The sequence below is a fragment of the Oryctolagus cuniculus genome, chromosome 18 (assembly GCF_051225735.1).
Source record: "Oryctolagus cuniculus isolate XC-2025 breed Fujian yellow rabbit chromosome 18, ASM5122573v1, whole genome shotgun sequence".
Taxonomy (NCBI): Eukaryota; Metazoa; Chordata; class Mammalia; order Lagomorpha; family Leporidae; genus Oryctolagus; species Oryctolagus cuniculus.
Genome location: NC_142884.1, coordinates 9,092,591 through 9,111,783, shown reverse-complemented (window position 1 = coordinate 9,111,783; position 19,193 = coordinate 9,092,591). Strand labels below are relative to the sequence as shown.

At 65.7% G+C, this 19,193-nt stretch overlaps 3 protein-coding genes across 3 annotated transcripts; 1 reads left to right on the top strand and 2 right to left on the bottom strand.

Moving 5' to 3' along the window:
* Positions 1–3,316: 3,316 nt before the first annotated feature.
* Positions 3,317–4,245, bottom strand: PTH2 (parathyroid hormone 2). The gene is made up of 2 exons (XM_002723914.5): positions 3,884–4,245; positions 3,317–3,510 (listed from the first exon to the last, which is right to left on the bottom strand). Exons 1-2 carry the CDS (start codon positions 4,042–4,044, stop codon positions 3,336–3,338), a joined length of 336 nt encoding a protein of 111 aa, XP_002723960.2. The 5' UTR covers positions 4,045–4,245; the 3' UTR covers positions 3,317–3,335.
* A 1,686-nt stretch (positions 4,246–5,931) lies between these two features.
* Positions 5,932–8,382, top strand: GFY (golgi associated olfactory signaling regulator). Its single transcript, XM_008252801.5, has 3 exons — positions 5,932–7,088; positions 7,193–7,366; positions 8,056–8,382. Exons 1-3 carry the CDS (start codon positions 6,050–6,052, stop codon positions 8,253–8,255), a joined length of 1,413 nt encoding a protein of 470 aa, XP_008251023.1. The 5' UTR covers positions 5,932–6,049; the 3' UTR covers positions 8,256–8,382.
* A 1,004-nt stretch (positions 8,383–9,386) lies between these two features.
* Positions 9,387–17,726, bottom strand: SLC17A7 (solute carrier family 17 member 7). The gene is made up of 12 exons (XM_008252802.4): positions 17,525–17,726; positions 13,467–13,719; positions 12,594–12,712; positions 12,276–12,390; positions 11,972–12,059; positions 11,797–11,883; positions 11,569–11,711; positions 10,995–11,144; positions 10,738–10,870; positions 10,194–10,304; positions 9,901–10,028; positions 9,387–9,814 (listed from the first exon to the last, which is right to left on the bottom strand). The coding sequence occupies exons 1-12, from the start codon at positions 17,584–17,586 to the stop codon at positions 9,521–9,523; spliced, it is 1,683 nt and encodes a 560-aa protein (XP_008251024.2). The 5' UTR covers positions 17,587–17,726; the 3' UTR covers positions 9,387–9,520.
* Positions 17,727–19,193: the final 1,467 nt, after the last annotated feature.

Here is a 19,193-nt window from a genome sequence, read left to right as displayed (position 1 = left end):
GACTGGTTCAGGTGACTCAGACGCAGGCACCCGGTCACAGCGCTGAGGCTATAAACCCCTCCCGCCCTGAGAAAGGCTGCGGAGAGAAGAGGGAAGAGCCCAGTCCGAGAGCCCCGGAGAAGTGCACTCTGGGTCACCTGCTGTCTCGAAGGGTTGAGGGTCGGTGCAGGCAGGGGAACGGTGTCGCAGGCACAGAGTCTGAAGCCTGGGTGCTGAGCCGGGGGGGGGGGGCTACCCAGCGCTCTGCTCCTGGGATTTAGAACTGGGGGCGGCTGTGGCACAGGGGGCTAAGCCGCTGCGTGCGATCCTGTCAGTGCACCCTGGAAGGCAGTGATGACGGCTCAAGGGCCTGGGCCCTGCCACTCACGGTGGAGACCCGGAGGGGCTCCGGGCGCCTGGTTTCGGCCTGACCCGGCCAGGCTGCTGCGGGCAGTTACCCAGTGAGCCAGGGTGAATGAGCGATGCTCTCTTTCGCCCTCTCTCCCTGCACCCCATCTCTCTGCTTTCAAAGTGGCTGAAAATAAGAAACATTTTTAAGTAAAAAAATAAAAAGATTTATAGCCAAGGAAAGATTTGGGGCTGAGCGTGGTGGGAAATAGTGGGGGGGGGGGGCAAGACCCGTGACGGGTTTGCACTTACTTCATTCCCAGCCCCCACAGCAGGGCGGGCAGGGGAGGCAGGTAACTGTGGTGGGAAGACCTCCTGGGCCCTCCCCAGAAAGTGGAGGGAGGGGTGGGGCTGCAGGCCAGGGGGCGGGGATGAGGCCTGACCTGGGCTGGGAGTGGACAGAAAGGCGGGGATGGGCAGAGAGGCTGGGCTGGAGACTGACAGGAGGAGGGAGGGGTTAGCGGAGCACCTGCGGCCTGAGCCGGTGACTGACAGCCCCAGGACGGACCCAGGACCAGCGGGTTTGGGGCCTGGACCCTGACTGAGCCCTGAGCTCCCACCCGGGGGCAGTGCTGGATTCTGTGGGGAGTGATGGCGAGGAAAGGGATCCCCGGCACCATTCTGGGAAAGCTGCAGATGTCAGGCCGGGATCCGGGCGAGAGCAGAGTGTGGGCGGGGCCAGGCCAGCCCCCATCCGCCCTTCTCCGGCAAACAGACTGAGCACCAGCAGAACCACTGTGCGTAGGGGCGTGCCGGGCGTGTGGCACTGCTCGTGAGCGTTTCAACACCTGGTCTCCGTGAGAGTAGGGGGAAACTCTGGACTTGAAATGGCACCAGGGCTGGCACTGTGTCACAGCGGGTTAAAGCTCTGGCCTGAAGCGTCGGCATCCCATATGGATGCCGGTTCTAGTCCCGGCTGCTCCTCTGCCGATCCAGCTCTGTGCTGTGGCCTGGGTCAGCAGTAGAAGATGGTCCAAGTCTTTGGGCCCCTGCACCCATGTGGGAGACCTGGAAGAAGCTCCTGGCTCCGGATCGGTGCAGCTCTGGCTGTTGCAGCCATTTGGGGAGTGAACCAGCAGATGGAAGACCTCTCTCTCTCTCTCTCTCTCTCTCTGCCTCTACCTCTCTCTGTAACTCTTTCTTACAAATAAATAAAAATAAATCTTAAAAAAGAAAGAAATGGCACCAATTTGGGGGGCAGACATTGTGATGCAAGGAATTAAGTCATGGCTGGAGCCCGGTTCGAGTCCCAGGTGCTCCACTTCCAATCCAGCTCCCTGCCAATGCACCTGGGAAGGCAACGGAAGATGGTCCAACTGCTTGGGCCCCTGCACCCACCTGGGAGACCCAAACAGTTCCAGGCTCCTGCCTTCACCCTGGCCCATCCCCGACTGGGGAGTGAACCAGTGAATGAGAGATAACACACTCTCCCTCTCTGTCTCTCTCTCTGTCTCTGTCTCTCTCTCACACACACACACACAACACAGTCTCTCTGCCTTTCAAGTAAATCTCTAAAAAAGAAAAAATGCACAGATTTGAATTGCAGTTACCCTCCCGTCCCTTACTTGAACTGACAACTTGGGGAAATTGCTCCTGACTTTCAGAGTCTCATTTCTTTATTTGTAAAATGAGGTCGACTCAGGTAGCTCTGCAGAAGTTATTCGTTACCCAGTAGTCCTCAATGACAGAGGCGCAGTCCCGCCTCCGCGGCCCGACGACCAATTACAGCTCGGCCCGCCTCCCGGATATGCAAATTCCAAGAGAGCTCGCGGAGCGCCCCTCTCCCCGCGCTCCCAGGCGCCTGGCTCCGCCCTCTCCTCCAGGCCAATCAGAGCGCGGTCCGTACGAGCGGCGCGGACCGCGCGGTTCAGCTCCCTCCGCGTCCCTCGAGCTGTGTTTCCATGGTGACCGCTGGGGGCGGGGCTGAGGTGCTGCCCGGGCCTGGGCGGAGAGGCGCGTTCCGGCCTGCGCCCCCCGGAACGGACGCCTGGTCCCCTCGCCGCTCCTTCCGCCCCGCTCTGGCGCCCCGAAAGTCTCCTGCGAGGGGCGCGGCCAGAAAGCCCTGAAAGGAGACGGAAACTTCTTTCCAATGAAGGCGTTCCGCTGGGCATCCGGCGTGGTGCGGACGTCTTCTGGGGGTGTGTCTGATGAGGAAAGGGGGCGCCGAGCGGCCCAGAGGCTAAGTCTGGGGCAGCCCGGGCTTGGGTGCCAGGAGCGCCGCCCCTGTGCGCCCGGAACAAGCGCGGAAGTGTGGAGGGGTGGGGGGCGGGAACAGCGAGATTCAGAAAAACAGAGCTGGAAGACCCAAAGAGGAAAGGAAAAGTCCTGCGGAGTGGGACCGGGAGGAAAGGGCGTGGTCAGGATGGGAAGGAAGAATCCGGAGGCGAGGGGTGGGGAGGGGGCGCAGCGGGGCCCAGAGAAGCCAGCTCCTGAGGGGGGGAGGGGGGGACAGGTGCTTATCATTATTATTTTAAGAAAGGAACGTTTTCTCCCTGTCTCTCTCTCTCACTATCCACTCTGCCTGTCAAAAAATAAAAAAAAAGAAAGGAACGTGGGACAGGCGTTTGGCACGGAGCTTAGGTCGCACATTGGACTCCTGCACCCACATTGAGCCTGGGTTCGAATCCCTGCTCCGAAGCCAACTCCCTGCTAATGCGCACCCTGGGAAGCGGTGGTGATGGTTCGGATACCCTGGATTGAGTTCCAGGCTCTGGCTTGGGCCTCCTGCAGTCCTGGCCGATACAGGCATTTGGGGGGGGGGGGGTCTCAAATACTTTTTAAAGGGGGAGGGGGTCTCGAGGCGCGAGACGCCAGAGGGGACGACGCGGCCCCCAGCCCCACCCCGCCCGCCCTACACACACGCGCACACCCGCACACGCGGTCACACAGGAAGGAGGCGTGGTCGCGAGCTGTCCGCGGGTCTTTATTTGGGCGGGCGTTGGGGGCGCTCAGGGCGCGCCCAGCACCAGCAGCTTCTGCATGTAGGAGTTCAGCCACTGGCGGCGCTCCAGGGCGGCCAGCAGCCGCGCGCGCTCCCGGAAAGCCACGTCGTCCGCCAGCGCCAGGCTCCGCCGCGATGCCGGGGTGGCCGGGACCGCCCGGGCCCGCACCGGGATGCGGAGGCTGCGGGGAGACCGGGAGTCGCCGTTACCGCCCGCCGCCGCCGCCGGGCTGACTCGAAGCCCCTCTTCCCCTGGGCGGGTCCCTGTGTGCCTGCACCTGCCGCCCACCCCCGCCCCGCCCCGCCCCGCCCCGCGCTCGGCGCACACGTGGCTCCCGTCGGGCGCCCAGCACGCGCCGCCCGAGGGCCGGATCCGTTTCTGCACCTGCTTTGCTCACGGCCTTTCCCGGTCTTGCTCTCGCCCACTCCCCCGCTGCCCCCTGCCCCGCCCCAACTCTGCCATCTCTGGGTCTCTGCGGCCCTGTCTTTGGGTTTGTGTCCCTTTTTCTGGAATTCACTCCACCCCTCCCTGGAAGTCCTAGGCCTTGCACGCACCTGAGAACCCCTGCGGGGGGCAGGGCGACTCCCGGGGTGGGACGGGCGTCCCCGGGCACAAGGAGCAGCAGCAGCAGCAGCCACACCCGTGGGCTCCTGGACACCTGGCGGGACTCCATCACGTGCGGGGAAAGGAGGGGCGGACGCAGTGAGGTCCGCATCAGCGCCAGAGCCGCCGGACTCCGCCAAGCACCAGCCCCCAGCTGCCTCCCGCAGGGCCCCTACCACAGCGGGCTGGGGCAGCGCCGGCCAGCAGCCCCCTTATATCCCCTCCACGGCCCCCGCTCGGGCAGTGACGCAGGCCCGGGGCTGGGGTGCGAGGTCAGCCGCCCCCCAAGGCTCATTAGGAACAGCCAGCTGTAATGAGAAGCCGGGGGTGGGGGCCTCGCTGCTGCCTTGGCCGCCACCAACTAATTGGGACCCGAGCCGGGACCTGAAGGGAAGAGGGAGGGGGAGAGATGGACAGACTGAGAAGTGGACACAGGGGGTGTGGCCGAGGGATAAAAATAGCGACCATCATAGCAGAAGACAGAGACTGAGAGAAAGAGGGAAAAAGCCACCGAGCCCAGGGACTGATGAGGGACAGACACAAAGAAGACAGAACCCGGAGAGGGAAAGACAAGGAGGAGGAAGAGGGGGAAGCCACGGAGGAAGGGAGAGCGGAGAGGAGAGAGAGGTCTTGAGAAACATCCCGGAGGGAGGGAGTGCCGCAGACGGAGCCCGCGGGGAGACACCGGGCAGACGGGGAGAGACGGGGAGGGGAGGGGAGGCAAGAGGCTGTCCAGGTGTGTGTGCCTGGGGTCGAAAAGACAGCAACATTGGAGGCGCCGCAGAGGGACCGTGAGCAGGGAGCCAGCCCGGGTCCCCTGCGGCAGGAGTGTGGGCATGGTGAAGACAAAAGTGGCGGAGTGAGTGGGGGCCAAGGCTGGCGGTCCTACAGGGGCAGCAGCCATCTGGAGACTTGGGGAGCTGGGCTCCCAGTTCCCCCGGAGAGGAGGGGCCAGGCTCCTAGGTCTGGGCAGGCAGGACAGAGACTCACTCCTGCATTCTGGTGAGGGAAGGCCTGGGCTCCTTGGCCTGTGGGAGGGAGATGAGGGCTCTGCCTCCCGGGGGAATGTAGCAGCCCCCCCTCGACTCTCAGGTTTGGGGGTTTGGGAGTAGGGGAAGACAGAGGGTCGGGACCCCGGGTCCAAATGGAAGATAGCTTGCTTGCCCACATCTCTCCCCAGAACATCCAACTCCCTTTCCCGCCCCCAGAGACAAGGTCCTTTACCCCTGTCCCTTTAAGAGCCTCATCCTGTCGCTAGGCGTCCAGGTTCCCCAGAGAGGGGTCAGGTGCGTCACCTGCGCACCCCTGGGACCCTGCCTCCTGCCACCCTGCCCACAGCCATTCTTGCAGCAGCCGCTGTCCCTGCATCCAGCTCTGCTCGGCGGCTGCATCTCGGCCACACCGGGGCAGGTAAGAGACCCCAGGACCCCCTGCCTCAGCCCCAGGGACTCCACACTCCCAGCTCTGTCCTCAGTGCACAGGGAGAGGGAGGGGTCCGGCTCACAGGTGCGCCTCTTCTCTGCCCCCCCCCCAGGCTGGGGAATCCAGACCCCTAGTTCTGGAGGACCCAGGCACCAGGGCCCCCAATTCCCTTAGAACGCAGCACCCACGAATTCCAACCCCCAAACCCTCCTAGCCTGGCTGCCTCAAAATCCTAGGCCCGTGAACTTGAGGGCTCCCAAAGCCTCTGACGAGCCAGGAGGCTCCACCCTCAAGTCCCCTCACCCTGTGGGGTTCAGGAGCCTGAGCCCCCGGCAACCTGCCCGCCCGGGCCCCGGGGGGCCTCTGCCTGCCCGCGGCCAACCCGGGAGTCCGGCCCCACAGCCCTCCTTGGGGCCGCCGCGGATGTCCGAGCTCCGCGGACTGGGAGCCCAGCGGGCTTGCACAGGTGTCATCCCTCCCAATGTTTCCAGGACCCCCTAGGGAGATAGATAAGGCATTAACTACGACTCCCAGGAAGCCCCGCGCCTCGGTCTCCCCGGGCCACCGAGGCCAGCGCCGGGGTCCTCCTGGGGACCGGCGGGCGTGGCTTCTGCGCGTGGGCGGGGCCCGCGCGCCCCTTCGAACTTAACCCCATTCTTCCCGCTCCCCGTCTTAGCTATAGGCACCTCCCAGCCATGAAGCCGTTCCGCTCCGTCCTCTTCCTCCTCGCCTTCCTCCTCGTCCAGCTGGGTTCCAGAGCCGCCCCCACGGCCTCACCGTCTTCCGGCTCCGACCCCACCGCGGTGGGCCGCCCCTCCGAGACCTCCCCTCTGGCTCCTGAAGCGGCCGCGGGAGAGGGGCCCGAGCCCTCCGAGACCGCTCGCGCGGCTGCCCCGGAGCCCTCTGCCCTCGGCTCCACCGAGACGCCCGCGCCTGACCTCGGGGAGACCCTGTTCTCAGAGACTCCTGAGACCCCCTCCCGCGACCCACTCATAGCCCCTACTCCAGAATCCCCGGGCACCCCAGACCCTTCTGAGACCCCCAAACCTGACCCGGCTGAAATTCCACACTCAGCATCACCCGTGGCCTCAACTACCCTTACCCAAACTACACACCCGGAACCCCCAGAGACGCCCAAACCTAACGCCACAGAAATCTCACGTGTGGAAGCCCCAGAGACCCCAAATCCCGATCCCACCAAGACCCTTGACCTCACATCTCCAGAAACGCGTGACCCCGACACCACTGAGACTCCCCAGACCCTGCATCCTGACCCTACTGGGACCCCCAACCCAGAACCGCATGTGACCCACAACCCCGGCCCCACAGAGCTCCCCACAACCCACTCCCGAAATGCAACGGAGACCCCCGTGACCTCTGACCCGGAAATCCCCACGACTCCTCCCCCAGACACGCCTGCAACCTTCAAGGAGGAAGCTACCGCCCTCGGCGAGGCGCACCTGAGCCCCACACCTGACACCCCGGCGGCCACCCAGCCCGACTCCCCGACATTGCCCCCCTCAGAGTCCCCAGGGGCCGTGGAGCTGAAGGCCCCCCAGAACTCTAGCTCCAAAGGGCCTGACACCCCTCCTCCCTCAGCCCGGATTGCCAGCCCCCCTGCTCCCCCAGGACCCCCCAACCAGCGGGCGCCTGCCACTCTCAGGGACCCCCCAAGGCGCAGCCGAGGCGACAGCGTCAACACCATCATCGTGGTGGAACGAGTGAAGGAGACCGGTGAGGGGCTGGCCGGGACGCCCGGGGCCGAGGGAGGAGGCGCTGCGGCCGGCCCCGGGGCCGAGGGAGGAGGGCTAGGAGCTGAGCGCGGTCTCCTCCGCCAGGCGTGACGCTGGTGGGGCGCCCGCGCGGCGCGGGAGGCGGGGCCTTGTGCCTGTTCTTCGCGGGGACCGGGCTGCTGATCGGCATCTTCCTGCTGCTGTGGTGCCTGTACCGCCGCGCGGCTCGGCACCGCCCCTTCGCACACCACCGGCTCCCGGACCACGGAGACGAAGCCGGTGAGAGCCCCGCCCCCGCCCCGACTGCATCCACGTCTCCTGAATCCGCCCTCACCCAGCACCCAAGGGCGCCCTGCCCAAACGGACTGGTCCCTCATATCCAAGGCCAGTAAAAGCCCTGGCCGCCCAGGGAGGCACTGCATCGGGCCTGGAGCCCGCCCTTTCCTGCTTGGTGTGCGTGGCCACGCCCGTGCACTACAGGCCCCGCCCAGATGCACGGAAGCCCCGCCCCCACTTACTGCAGGCCACGCCCCTGCACTACAGGCCCTCCCAGATGCTCGGAAGCCACGCCCTGCATACTGCAGACCCCGCCCAGATGCCCAGAAGCCACGCCCCATGCACTGCAGGCCCCGCCCAGATGCCCAGAAACCACGCCCATGCACTACAGGCCATGCCCCATGTGCTGCAGGCCACACCCCCTGCACTACAGGCCCGCCCCATGCACTACAGGCCACACCCAGATACGCGGAAGCCACGCCCAATGTACTTTAGGTCATGCCCAGGTGCCTGGAAGCCACGCCCCATGCACTGCAGGCCATGCCCAGGTGCCCGAGGCCACGCCTCCCGTGCTCTTTCCAGAGCCCCTACGCTGTTTAAAAGGCCGGCGATGCGGAGTTTCGCTGGGGCCTCGGCATGGCCAGCGGCGTGGCCGTTAGGCCGGGCGCGACCCCTCCGCTTTGCCTCCACAGTGATGCACCTGGACACCCCGAAGGACCCCTACGACTTGTACTTTTACGCGCCAGATGCCTGGGTCCCTTCGCACATCGCCACCAAGCAGCCGCCGCCAACACCCCCGCTGCCACCCAAGCTGCCCCCGCCGCCGCGCGGAGGCCGCCCGCAGCGCCTGGAGGCCCTGTCCCCCGCCACGCTGCCCGACAACTTCGTGTGAGCCCCGGAGGGAGGGGCACCCGGGGGTCTTCCTGGAACGCTTCGCTGCATAGCGGCCCACTCTGACCGAGGGTCCGACCCAGAGATGCTTTTGCTGTGGGGGGGGGGGACACGGGGGAGGCCCAATAAATCACGTGTTTAGACACCTGCCGTGCCTGAGCCCTGGGGCGGTGTGGAGGCCCGGGATGGGCGCCTGGAGCTTGGACAGGGGGCCAGGACTCCTGACCCCCAGGCCACTGACCACAGAGTCTGTCACCGAAGCGTTTTATTGGGTGGGGGGGCAGGGCAGGACTAGTCACAAAGACAGACACAAGGACGCGGCCCTGCCCCGGGGGGGAACGCCCAGCCCCAGCCCCTTCCCTGGGATGCCTCCGCTTAGGGTCCCCAACTTCCGAACTGAAACCGGGGAGTCCTCGAGGCAGAAGAATCAGAGTTTGAACCCTTTAGCCGCCCTGAGGGACACAACAAATGGCCACTGAGAAACAGGGTGGGCTGAGCCACTCAGAAGAATAAAGTGCAAGGAACTGGGAGGAGGGGGGCGTCTTGAAACCACCGTGCGTGGGGGAGAGGGGTGGTCAATGGCGGTGGCTTCAAACCAGCGAGTGGAGGGACTTGAGCAGCCGCCACTTCGAGCTGGAGACGCCATCAGAAAAAGTGCATGGGCTGGCGAGGGGGCAGTGCCGGTTCGGTGGTTTCCCCAGACTTTGTGCTGAGCTAGGGAGGGGGTCTTGGGAGACTTGGTGCCTCAGCAGGACCTGCTGGGGTCGGGGGACTTGAAACCGCCATTTCCCCTTGGAAACGCTGGTGAGAATCAGTCCTTGGAATGGCGGGCAAGGGCGATGGGTTGACCCAAGCTGAGATGGGAAACTTCCGGAAGAGGACCTCGGGCTTGTCTGAGAGGAGAGGGGAGCCGAGTGACCTCAGGGGTTAGTCTGAGAGTCCCTGGGGCTAAGAGAAAGGGAGCAGGTGCCCCTCCCCCAGACCACAAGAGAAACCAAGAGGTTGTACCCTCAAATAAAGCGGTGGAAGTGGGAATCTGAAACCGCCGAGGCAGAAGGGGTGCAGAGGGGCACCCAGTCTGTACTTCGTCACCCCTGAGAGGCAGCTGGGGGTGGGGGGAGAGGACTGGACAGCACTAAAACGAGGGAGACTGCCCCCCAGGCCCGAGGCCCGACAGAGAGGAGTGGGCACTGGACACTGTGGCCCAGGCCAGAGGTGTACGGAGTGGAGCTTCCCAGAAATGGCCACTCAGGGAGAGGCACGTGGTCAGTAGTCCCGGACAGGGGGAGGGGGCCTCGGCGGCTGCATGGTGCTGTGTGTGGCCCCGTAGGAGGGGGGCGGGGCGGGGGGCGCCCCGGGGGGCTCAGCCTCGTCCTCCATGTCGCTGTCGTCACTGCCAGCCAGCTGGTCGTGGCCCACAAAGCCGCACTTCTCCTCGCTCATCTCCTCGGGCTCCGCCCACGGCTGCTTCTCTCCGGAGGCAAAGACCCCGTAGAAGATGACGCCCCCGTAGTGTACCAGGGAGGCGATTAGGAACACGTACTGCCACTCCTCCCGGGTCTGCGGACAACAGGGGACAGTCGGGAGGACGCTGAGGTGGGAAGCGGGGCGAGGGCGGAGCGAGGGCGGGGCGAGCCGGCACGCACCTTGTGCTTGGTCATGGCGCCCACGATGATCGGGCACACCATGCCGGACAGCGTGCCCACGCCGTTGGAGATGCCCATGAGGATGCTGGCGTAGCGCGGGGCGATGTCCAAGTGGTTCACGTTGAACCCTGGCCGCAAGCAAGTCGGGAGGTGTCCCACCTGCCGCTCCCCGGGGACGCCCCCGCCCCTTCCCCGCTCTTTCCGGTCCACCTCTGGCCAGGCTGGGAGGCCCTCCTGAGCCACGAGTTGCCCCGCAGAGCTGACCCCCAGGCAGCCCGACCCTAGGCTCTCACCAGAGATGGCGAAGCCGCTGAAACCCACGGCCAGGACCAGGAAGGAGATGGCGACGCCCTTGGAGTGTGAGTAGCCGACCACCAGCAGCAGCGTGGCTTCCATGCCGAAGCCTGCGGGGTGCGGGGCTCCTGAACGCGCCAACCTTTCCACCCGCCCCCCACGCCAGCCCATCCAGCCCATCCAGCCTCCGAGTCTGGCCCCTCCGTGCGTTCCACGGGACCTAGGCAGGTGCACCTTCAGACCCTGGATTTACCAAAGCCCAGCCCCTGACCACGCCCTAACTGTCCCTGAGTGGCCCCACCCCCGGATCAGGCCACGCCCCACAGTGTCCAGACCCCCACTGTGCAGTGACACGCCGGGGGGGGCCCCCCCCCCGTCTCCACTTAGAGCCCTTCTCACGGCTCCTGTTTTGAGGACAGCACCCTACCATGGCGCACGCGGCCTCGGACGTGCGCGGGATAATCTGCCCCGTACAAGACGCCCCCACACCCCGCCCTGGCTCCGCCCCAGCGGCCATGGAGCAGGTCCCGGCGCCGCAGTCACCTCCGCAGTTCATCAGCTTGCGCACGTTGGTGGTGGACATGATGCGGCGACTCCGCAGGAAGTCGGCGATCTGGCCGCCGATGGGCACGATGATGGTCATGACCAGGTGCGGCAGCGCGGACACCAGGCCCACCTGCAGGAGCAGGTTGAAAGTTGAGGGGGCGTGGGCGCCAGCTCCTCCCCCGCCTGGGGGACCCAGGACCCCCGCCTCCGGCGGTCCACCACCCTCGGCCACGCCCCCTCCCCCTGGAGCCCACCTTGCTGATCTCAAAGCCGAACACTTCTTCGAAGTAGGCGGGCTGCGAGATGAGAAGCAGGTAGAACGTCCAGCTTCGGCAGAAGTTGGCCACGATGATGGCGTAGACCGGCATGGACGTGAAGAAGCGCCGCCAGGGTGTGTTAAACTTCTGCGGGGGGGAGGGGGGAGCGGAGGGGCTGGTAGGCCGGAGACCTGGCCTGGGGGCTCCGCAGCCCCCGCTCGGACCTCCCTGAGATCCAGGGGACCGGACCCTCCCTCCCCTCAGGGTGCTGGTCACACCTTGGCTCGGTGTTGACTCGCGGGTCCCCCGTACAGCCCAGGAATAAAAGGGTTCTGGCTGGACGCTGGCCCAGCAGGTTCTCAGGTTACCCCCGCCCCACGATGGCCCCTGGGGTCCCACAGATGTAAGCAGGCGGCGGGGGGGGGGGGGGGTCCTTTTTCTGTAAGTCTAGCCTGACATGCTAAGCCTGGCCCGCAGGTGTCAGCCACACCTCATCAGCTTCTAATTCCGCCCACCGGCGACCTAACCTGCCCCTGCACCTGCTGAGGCCCAGCCCCGCGCCCGCGCTGACCGTGACCGGGTTCATGAGCTTGGCGCTCTCGCCGATGGCCTCCTCAATGTACTTGCGCTCCTCCTCCGAGATGCTGGGGTGCAGCGCCGGGGACTCGTACGACACCAGCAGCCAGAACAGGTACCAGAAGATCCCGAAGCTGCCTGCGCGGGTCAAGGGCGGGGCCGGGCCAGGGTCACCGCCGGCCCGCGCCGGCCCGCGCCGCCCCGCGCCGCCCGCGGCCCTCACCGTAGACGTAGAAGACAGAGCTCCATCCCGAATACTGCACCAGGACCCCAGCGAGCGGCATCGCCACCACCGCCCCCGCGTAGGAACCTGCGGAGCGAGACGCGGGCGGGAGAACCGGCCCACTTCCCCCCCCAGCCGGGAGCGAGGGTCCCAGGCTCCCCGGCCGCGCGCTCACCGCAGAAGGCCGTGGTCGCCAGACGGCTCCGCTCCAAAGGTGGGGCCCACTTGCTCCAGATCCCGTGGCAGGCGGGGTACGTGACCCCCTGGGGGACAGAGAACGGAGGTCGGGAGGGGGCGGGGCCTGGGTGGGCGGGGCGTCGGTATGAGGCGGGGCCTGGGATGGGTGGGGCATTGGGATGAGGCGGGTCCTGGATGGGCAGAGCGCCGGGGTGAGGCGAGCAGGGGCGGGCCCTGGGTGGGAGGAGCGCAGGGACGGGGCGGGGCCTGGGTGGGCGGAGCCCGGAGGGGCGGGGCTTTACCTCCACCAGGCCCTGCAGGATCCTCACGAAGATGACGCAGCCGTAGTGCACGCGAGCCGCCGAGGGGATCAGCATGTTCAGAGTGGACGTGGCCACAATGGCGAAGCCGAAAACCCTGGTGGGAAAGGATGCGGGCAGGGGCCCTGTTACCCTCTACGTCGCCGGCCACAGCAGCCCAGCCCTGTGTCCCCCAGGACCCCCACCTTTCGCCATCACAAGCCACGCCCTCCTCGGAGACCTGCCACACCCCCCGTCCAGGCTGCACCGCGCGCTACCTGCGCCCACCCGCCTGGGGCCTCCGCCCACCCACTGCCGTACCTGTTGGCTGCGAATTTTTGGCAGATAAATCCTCCTGGAATCTGAGTGACAATGTAGCCCCAGAAAAAGGAGCCGTGTATGAGGCCGACAGTCTCTGGATCCCAGCTGAACTGGGCTTTCTGCGGGCCAAAAGGCACATCAAACCAGCCGCCCTGCCCCAGGCTCCGCTCTCCACCAATCAGCACCCACACACTGAGCCCCTCAGCCAATCAGCAGCAGGCAACCCCGCCCGCCGCCGGAACGCCGGCCAATCAGCGCTCACGCCATCGCACCCCGCTCCGGCACGTTGCTAGGGTCTTGCTTCCTTAACAACGGGGGTGGGGCTGCCTGGAAGCCTCGTGTTTGCCCGATTCTCAGCCTCGGCGCTCCCTCCCCGAGGGTCTGGGGGCTCGTTTGTGGGGTTGCTCTCTTCCTCCACCTCTTTCAACTCGTGAACTGCAGAGCGACCCACACCTGCCCGAGGCGTGGACAAGAAGCAGCCAAGAGCGCTGGTCCATCGGAAGGGGGCCAGGGGCGGGGCTTCCACTCCGGGTTTTTTTTTTTTTTTTTTTTTTTTGAGGCAGGGACAGGACCCATTATAGTACTGAAATTAAAAATATAGCAGGAAAGCAGGAAGTCTGAGATGGGGCGGGGTTTTAAGCAAGAACCGGAGCAGACAGGGGCGGGACTTGGGCTTCGTAGGGCCTTTAGGAAAGCTAAGAGCCTGCTCTGGAACTGGGGTTCAGTAGATGGGACCCAGCGACACGGGTGTGACGCACAGGGCAACGCGTAGGGGTGAGGTCTTCGCTGTGCCATCAGGGACCTGAGATGGGGCGGGGCTCAGGGGCAGCACGGTCTGTGACGTCACCGAGGCCGTGGGCAGGGCTGCGCTACCTGCACCACCACGTGGCCCCCGCGGTGGGTCGTGCTGTTGTTGACCATGGAGACGATGGCCACGCCCAGGTTGCAGCGGATGCCAAAGCTGATGCAGAAGCCCAGGCCGCTCATGATAGCGATAATGTAGCGGCGGGGCAGGCCGAAGCAGGTGCAGTCCACAACCGGCGGGTCGCGGGTCTGTGTCGTCACGGGGCGGCCGTCCGCACTGAGCTCCAGTGTCTCGGCTCCTTCCTGCCGCTTCTCCAGTAGGCTGAGGAGCAGCGAAAGTCCGAGAGTCAGATGTCCAGGCCCCCGAGCCCCTCCTCCCCACGACGCGAGAGGCCAGGCCAAACCCACTGCTGTTCAAGACCCGGAATTCAGGGCCCACACCCCTCCCTCCCCGAGAGCCCAGGCCCCTGACTCCCCCCGACACACACATAGTAATCCAGGACTCTCCGTCTCCCCCGTCCAGTGCTCGGTCCCCTTCTCCCCAGCCTGGTCATCTTGGGAGGTTAAGACCTCAGACTACATTTTGGGATCCCAAAGCAGCTGCATCCATCCCCCAGCCCAAGGCCCCCTAGACTCTCCAACCCCCCTTCCCAGATCTATTTGAGGAAGCAAACGTGCTAAGGAGATGTTTCAGCAAAGGTGTCAAGAGAACAGATTCTCTTCTGCCGCATCTGCTGTATATACCCCGACCCCTCCTCCCACCCTGTGGCCTGCATGCCCTTCCCTGCTTCCAAGCCCCAGGTGCGGGCCAGCTCCCCTTCCCGGGAACGGGGTGAGGGGGCGGGGGACGTCGTGGCCGTGGAATCCAGCAGCCCAGCCCGGGCATCCCTGGGGAACCTTGAGTCTGGGCTGTCAGCCTGGGGGGTGGCGGGTGGTGTCCTGGCAGGGGACAGATGGCCCTGGTAGGGGGATTGGCTCATTCCCCAGTGTGGCTCTCGCCCCCGCCCGTTCTGGATTCAGGATTGAGTCTGCGATGATGGGCAGGGTACTTGGAGGGCCGCCCTCAAAGCCACAGAGAGATGGCAGGGACAGCAGAGTGAGCTGCCCTGAACAGCTGGGGAAAGACCCAAAAGGTGGGCGATGGAAGTGGGAGGGGGGCACCGAAGCCAGAGAGAGAGAGGGTGAGTGACCCCGGGAGAGGGAGAAGAGCCGGCCAAAGGCGGGCAGGGTTCTAGAGAGGAAGGGGTGGGGACCCAGGGAGAGGCACAGATGCAGGGGGAGAACAGAGACCAGAACACAGGAGACAGCGGCGGGGCAGACTGGAGACGTGGTTGCGAGGTGCAGCCCCTCTCCGGGGCGGGTAGGCAGCCAGGGGACCGGGCTGGATCCCAGCAAGGGGCTAGAACAGATGGAGGCGAGGGAGACCGGGACGGGGGAGGAAAGAACAGCCAGACGGTCCAGGGGGAGGGAGGTGGAAGAGACGAGAGAGAACACAGCCGCCCCTCCCCAGCCTAGAACTTAAGGAGATGGGGGGGCAGTTAAGGAACTGAGGGGTGGAGATAAGGGGGGGAGTGGAAAAAACCGGGGCGGGGAAGGAATGAGACTCTGAGAGAGGGAGCCAGAGAGAGGGGGCATTGAAGCCCCTGGAATGAACGGCGCAGAACAGCAGGGACCCCCCTCCACACACACACATCAGAAACCGTCAGCCAATGGGATTAGACTTTGACCCAGGTTGATATCAGATGATATTTGACCCTGAAACTCGGGCTGTGATGGCAGCCCCTGAAATGTGATATTCATGGTTAATGTTAGCAGATGTCCGGTCTCTCGCCAAGGCCTCCTAAACACTGCCCCTCGGTACATCCCGCGTCCACCACGCGGGAGTGAGAGGAGAAATGCGGGGCGCTCACGGAGGGGACGGCGCAGTAACTAAGAGGATGAGGGATGGAGATGGGGCAGACAGGAGAGAGCCCGGATGCTGCGACCCCAGGCCGGGGGCTCACGTGGGGAGAAGTTGCTCCCTCATCTCTCTCCCGCAGCCCCTGTTCCTGGCGGCAGGGAATTCACCTGTTCTGCAGGAAACCCGGGAGCGTCTGTGGCAGCCTGGAAGGGAGGCTGGCCTGGGTTCAGACACCGTGCTTGTCCTCAGCCGCTGAGCCTCCCCGTCCCGCCCCAGCCTCAGTTTCCCCTGCTTTGTCTGGAGCACGCCTAGGGATGCTGGGCTGCCTCCAGTACTGGGCATCCCTCCCGCTCCCAGCATCAAAGGCCTCCGATGCAAACTCCCTGCCCGCCGTCCTGGCCGGAGCCCCCTGGGGCCCAGGTGAGACGGAGACAGAGAAGCCCAGATGAGAAACAGAGGAGCAGAGGCCGCGGGAGGGGCCTCCGCCGCCCCCAGCCCCCTCCGCCAGCGCTCGGCACGTCTCTCTCTCCCTCTCCTGACTTCACACTGATGTATTTTGAGAAACTCGTGAAAGGAGGTGAGAAAAAGGGTGGGGAGGGGCTGGGAATCGGGGAAAAGGAGGGGTGAGGTTATCTCAGCTCCCTCTCCGCCGCCCCCCACCCCACCCGGCCACCACTGCACCATCCTCCTGCTCACCTCCCCCCAAGTCTTATTCCTGCCTCTCAGGTTACTAGAGGGTGGGGCAACTTCAGCCTGGAACTGACTGCAGCAAGCAGGACTCAAGCAAGACCTAGACAGGGACTGGAAGGGCCTGGTGAGCTGAACTCAGGGTCAGCCAAAGGCAGGCTCAGGACAGGGTCCGGGGGCCTGCAAGCAGGGTCCTGGTGCCCAGGCGGCCATCTCCTCCCGCACTGTGGCCAGGTATTTTTAGGCTTTTCCGCAGCTGAGTAATTTCTCTGACTTGGAGCCAAGGATGGGATTGGGGGTGAGAGACTGAGAGGAGGTGTCCAACTTCCCCGAGGGACAGCCGGGTCACTGGGGTCACCACAAGAGCCCAATTGTGGGGTCTGCAGCTCCCTTTCTCCCCTCCCAGGGGCCCAGAATACCCTGGCTTCCTCCTCCCAGCTTAACCCCCACCAAGGACAAGGACCCACGGGCCCCAATCCGCTTTTAGCTGCAGATTAAACTCTCAGAGAGAGGGAGACCGAGAAAGATGCTGAGGGGTGGAGAGACCAGGGTGGGGGGATCAAAACCCAGAGACAGGGGCAGAGACCCAGAGGTCCAGGAAGAGGAGGGGCCCCAAGAGACAGAGACAGAGATGCAGGGTCAAGGAGGGATTGGATGAGAGCAACGGCCAGAGAGTCAGAGAGGGGACAGAGGTGTAAAGAGAAGGTGTGACAGAGACCAAGAGAGGGGACAGAGACCCAGAGAGAGGAGACAGAGACCCAGAGAGAGAGGGGACAGAGACCCAGAGAGAGAGAGGACAGAGACCCAGAGAGAGGAGACAGAGACCCAGAGAGAGGGGACAGAGACCCAGAGAGAGGGGGACAGAGACCCAGAGAGAGAGGACAGAGACCTAGAGAGGGGACAGAGGTGTAAAGAGAAGGTGTGACAGAGATCCAGAGAGGGGACAGAGACCCAGAGAGAGAGAGAGAGAGGACAGAGACCCAGAGAGGGGACAGAGACCCAGAGAGAGAGAGGACAGAGACCCAGAGAGGGGACAGAGACCCAGAGAGAGAGAGGACAGAGACCCAGAGAGAGGGGACAGAGACCCAGAGAGAGAGAGAGAGAGAGGACAGAGACCCAGAGAGAGAGGGGACAGAGACCCAGAGAGAGAAGGGACAGAGACCCAGAGAGAGGGGACAGAGACCCAGAGAGGGGACAGAGACCCAGAGAGAGAGGAGACAGAGACCCAGAGAGAGGGGACAGAGACCCAGAGAGAGGACAGAGACCCAGAGAGAGGACAGAGACCCAGAGAGAGAGTGGGACCGAGACCGGGAGAGGGGTGGAGACAGACACCCAGAGAGAGGGAGATCCATCGTGGAGTGGGGGTGGGTGCAGAAAAATGACCGAGATAGCGAACAAGATCCCACCATGGGGAGCGGCGCCCTTGGAGACAGGGAGAACCCGCACCGGTGCGCGGGCGCCTCGTGCGGGGTACCCCTGTCCCCCTGCGCCCCGGTGGAGCGGAACCCGCACTCCTCTCCCCAGACCCCGCCGCGCTCACCGGTGCAGTTTCCCGAGGGCGCGCCCGGCCAGCTTCCGAAACTCCTCCTGGCGGAACTCCATGGTGGCTGCCCCTGCCTCCGATCCCCCCGCCCGCGGGCCCGGGCGGCCGCGTCCGGGTTCCCGGGGTCCGCCCCGGCCCGGCCGGCCCCGCAGCTCCGCTCGGGGGGGAAGGAGGCTGCGAGTGCGGGCGGCCCGGGGGCTGTCGCAGGACTGGGCGCCGCGGGCGGGGCGGGGCGGGGCGGCCGCGCCGGGCCCCGCCCCCTCGCAGCCCTCGGATGCGGGTCCAGTCTCCGCCTGTGCAGCCCAGGACCACGCTTCTGGGCTCTGAGCTGCGAGCAGCCCCGCCCCGCAGTGCCGTCCCCTCCCCCAGGGACCCCCGCTCCATCCTCGCTCTCTCGGGTCTGGATCCCCCTCCTCTCCTTCCTGCACGCTCCTGCGTTAGGGTGCCATCTTCCTCTGGGTGTCCCCCCACCGCGCCCCGTCCTCCCAGCCCCGTCTCGCCCCTGACCCCTGCTCCCCGCCCTTGCGATGCCTGCCCCGGCCCGGGTCACCCTCATCCAGCTCGCGCGCGCTCCCTCGGGTCTTCCCGGTCACGCCTTGCGCCCCAACCCCTCCTTCCCCTCCAGTGGCTCCCCCACCACTGTCTTCACCCTTCTGCCCCCCCCCGCCCCCGTGCATGCCCGTCGCCTTTCCTCCTGACCCCTGCCCAGTTCCCCGGGGCCTGTCCGAGCTCTGAACTCCGTCCCATCCCCTGCGGTGTGTCCCCGCGCACTGCCGGGTAGAACCCTGGTTCCCCGCCCCTCTCCCGAGTGCTCTCTCGTGGTCGCTCCCTCCCCTCCACCCAGCGCTTCGGGCCGCAGATGCATTTGGGATTAAATTTTCATGAGGGTCCCACGAGCGGGCGGGAGGCGCAGACGGCTCGGCGGGCGGGCGCCGGGAGGCCTCTGACCGCGGCGGCTCCTCCGGGACTCGCTATCTGGTCTATGTGTGGGACGCCCCCGGCCCCCGAGGAGGCGCCGGCCTCGCGCCTGGACCCCCGGCCCGGCCCGAGAGGGACGAGCGCACGCCCGCCGGGTCGGAAGTCGGAGCCGTCCGCACGCGCCCCCCGGTGGCCGCAGCATCCCTGGCCGGCTGCGGAGGCGGCCGCGGCGGCGCGGGGCCAGGTGTGAGGGTGGAGCAGATGGCGAGGAGGAGGGAGTGGGAAGGGGGCCCCGCCGCTGCCAAATCCCGGGCCTTCGCCGGAACCATCACCATGGAGACCGAGGAACGAGGAGAGGACCCAGCCCACACTGTCTCTGGACCTGGGACCTTGTGCGCGGCACGCGCCGCAGCGGCGAGGGGAGCTGCGGCGCTGCGCCCCCTGGCGGGCACGGCACCCACGCTCGCTCGCCCGCCAGGCCCAGGCCGGACGCCTCCCGTCCACACCGACTCTGCCCAGCTCACTCCCTCACTGCCCCACGTCCGGATTCGACCTCAGCCAGGAGAAATCAAAGTACGAAGGCTGGCTGGGGACCGGCCACGCAGGCATCCCATGTGGCCGCTGGTTCGAGTCCCGGCTGCTCCTCTTCCGATCCAGCTCCCTGCTGACGTGCCTGGGAAGTCAGCCCAAGTCCCTGGGGCCCTGCACCCACACGGGAGATCAGAAGGAGCTCTGGCTCCCACTGGCC

What these genes read in the sequence shown, in the direction of transcription:
- SLC17A7 (XM_008252802.4), bottom strand. Translation starts at nt 17,586, where the DNA reads ATGGAGTTCCGCCAGGAGGAGTTTCGGAAGCTGGCCGGGCGCGCCCTC. An exon ending in GCCCTCGGGAAACTGCACCG is followed by an intron (nt 13,720 to 17,524) that starts GTGAGCGCGGCG and finishes GCTGCTCCTCAG; the next exon opens with CCTACTGGAGAAGCGGCAGG. An exon ending in GCGCCATGACCAAGCACAAG is followed by an intron (nt 9,815 to 9,900) that starts GTGCGTGCCGGC and finishes TGTTGTCCGCAG; the next exon opens with ACCCGGGAGGAGTGGCAGTA.
- PTH2 (XM_002723914.5), bottom strand. Translation starts at nt 4,044, where the DNA reads ATGCGGACCTCACTGCGTCCGCCCCTCCTTTCCCCGCACGTGATGGAG. An exon ending in CCCCCCGCAGGGGTTCTCAG is followed by an intron (nt 3,511 to 3,883) that starts GTGCGTGCAAGG and finishes GTCTCCCCGCAG; the next exon opens with CCTCCGCATCCCGGTGCGGG.
- GFY (XM_008252801.5), top strand. Translation starts at nt 6,050, where the DNA reads ATGAAGCCGTTCCGCTCCGTCCTCTTCCTCCTCGCCTTCCTCCTCGTC. An exon ending in GGAACGAGTGAAGGAGACCG is followed by an intron (nt 7,089 to 7,192) that starts GTGAGGGGCTGG and finishes CTCCTCCGCCAG; the next exon opens with GCGTGACGCTGGTGGGGCGC. An exon ending in GGACCACGGAGACGAAGCCG is followed by an intron (nt 7,367 to 8,055) that starts GTGAGAGCCCCG and finishes TTGCCTCCACAG; the next exon opens with TGATGCACCTGGACACCCCG.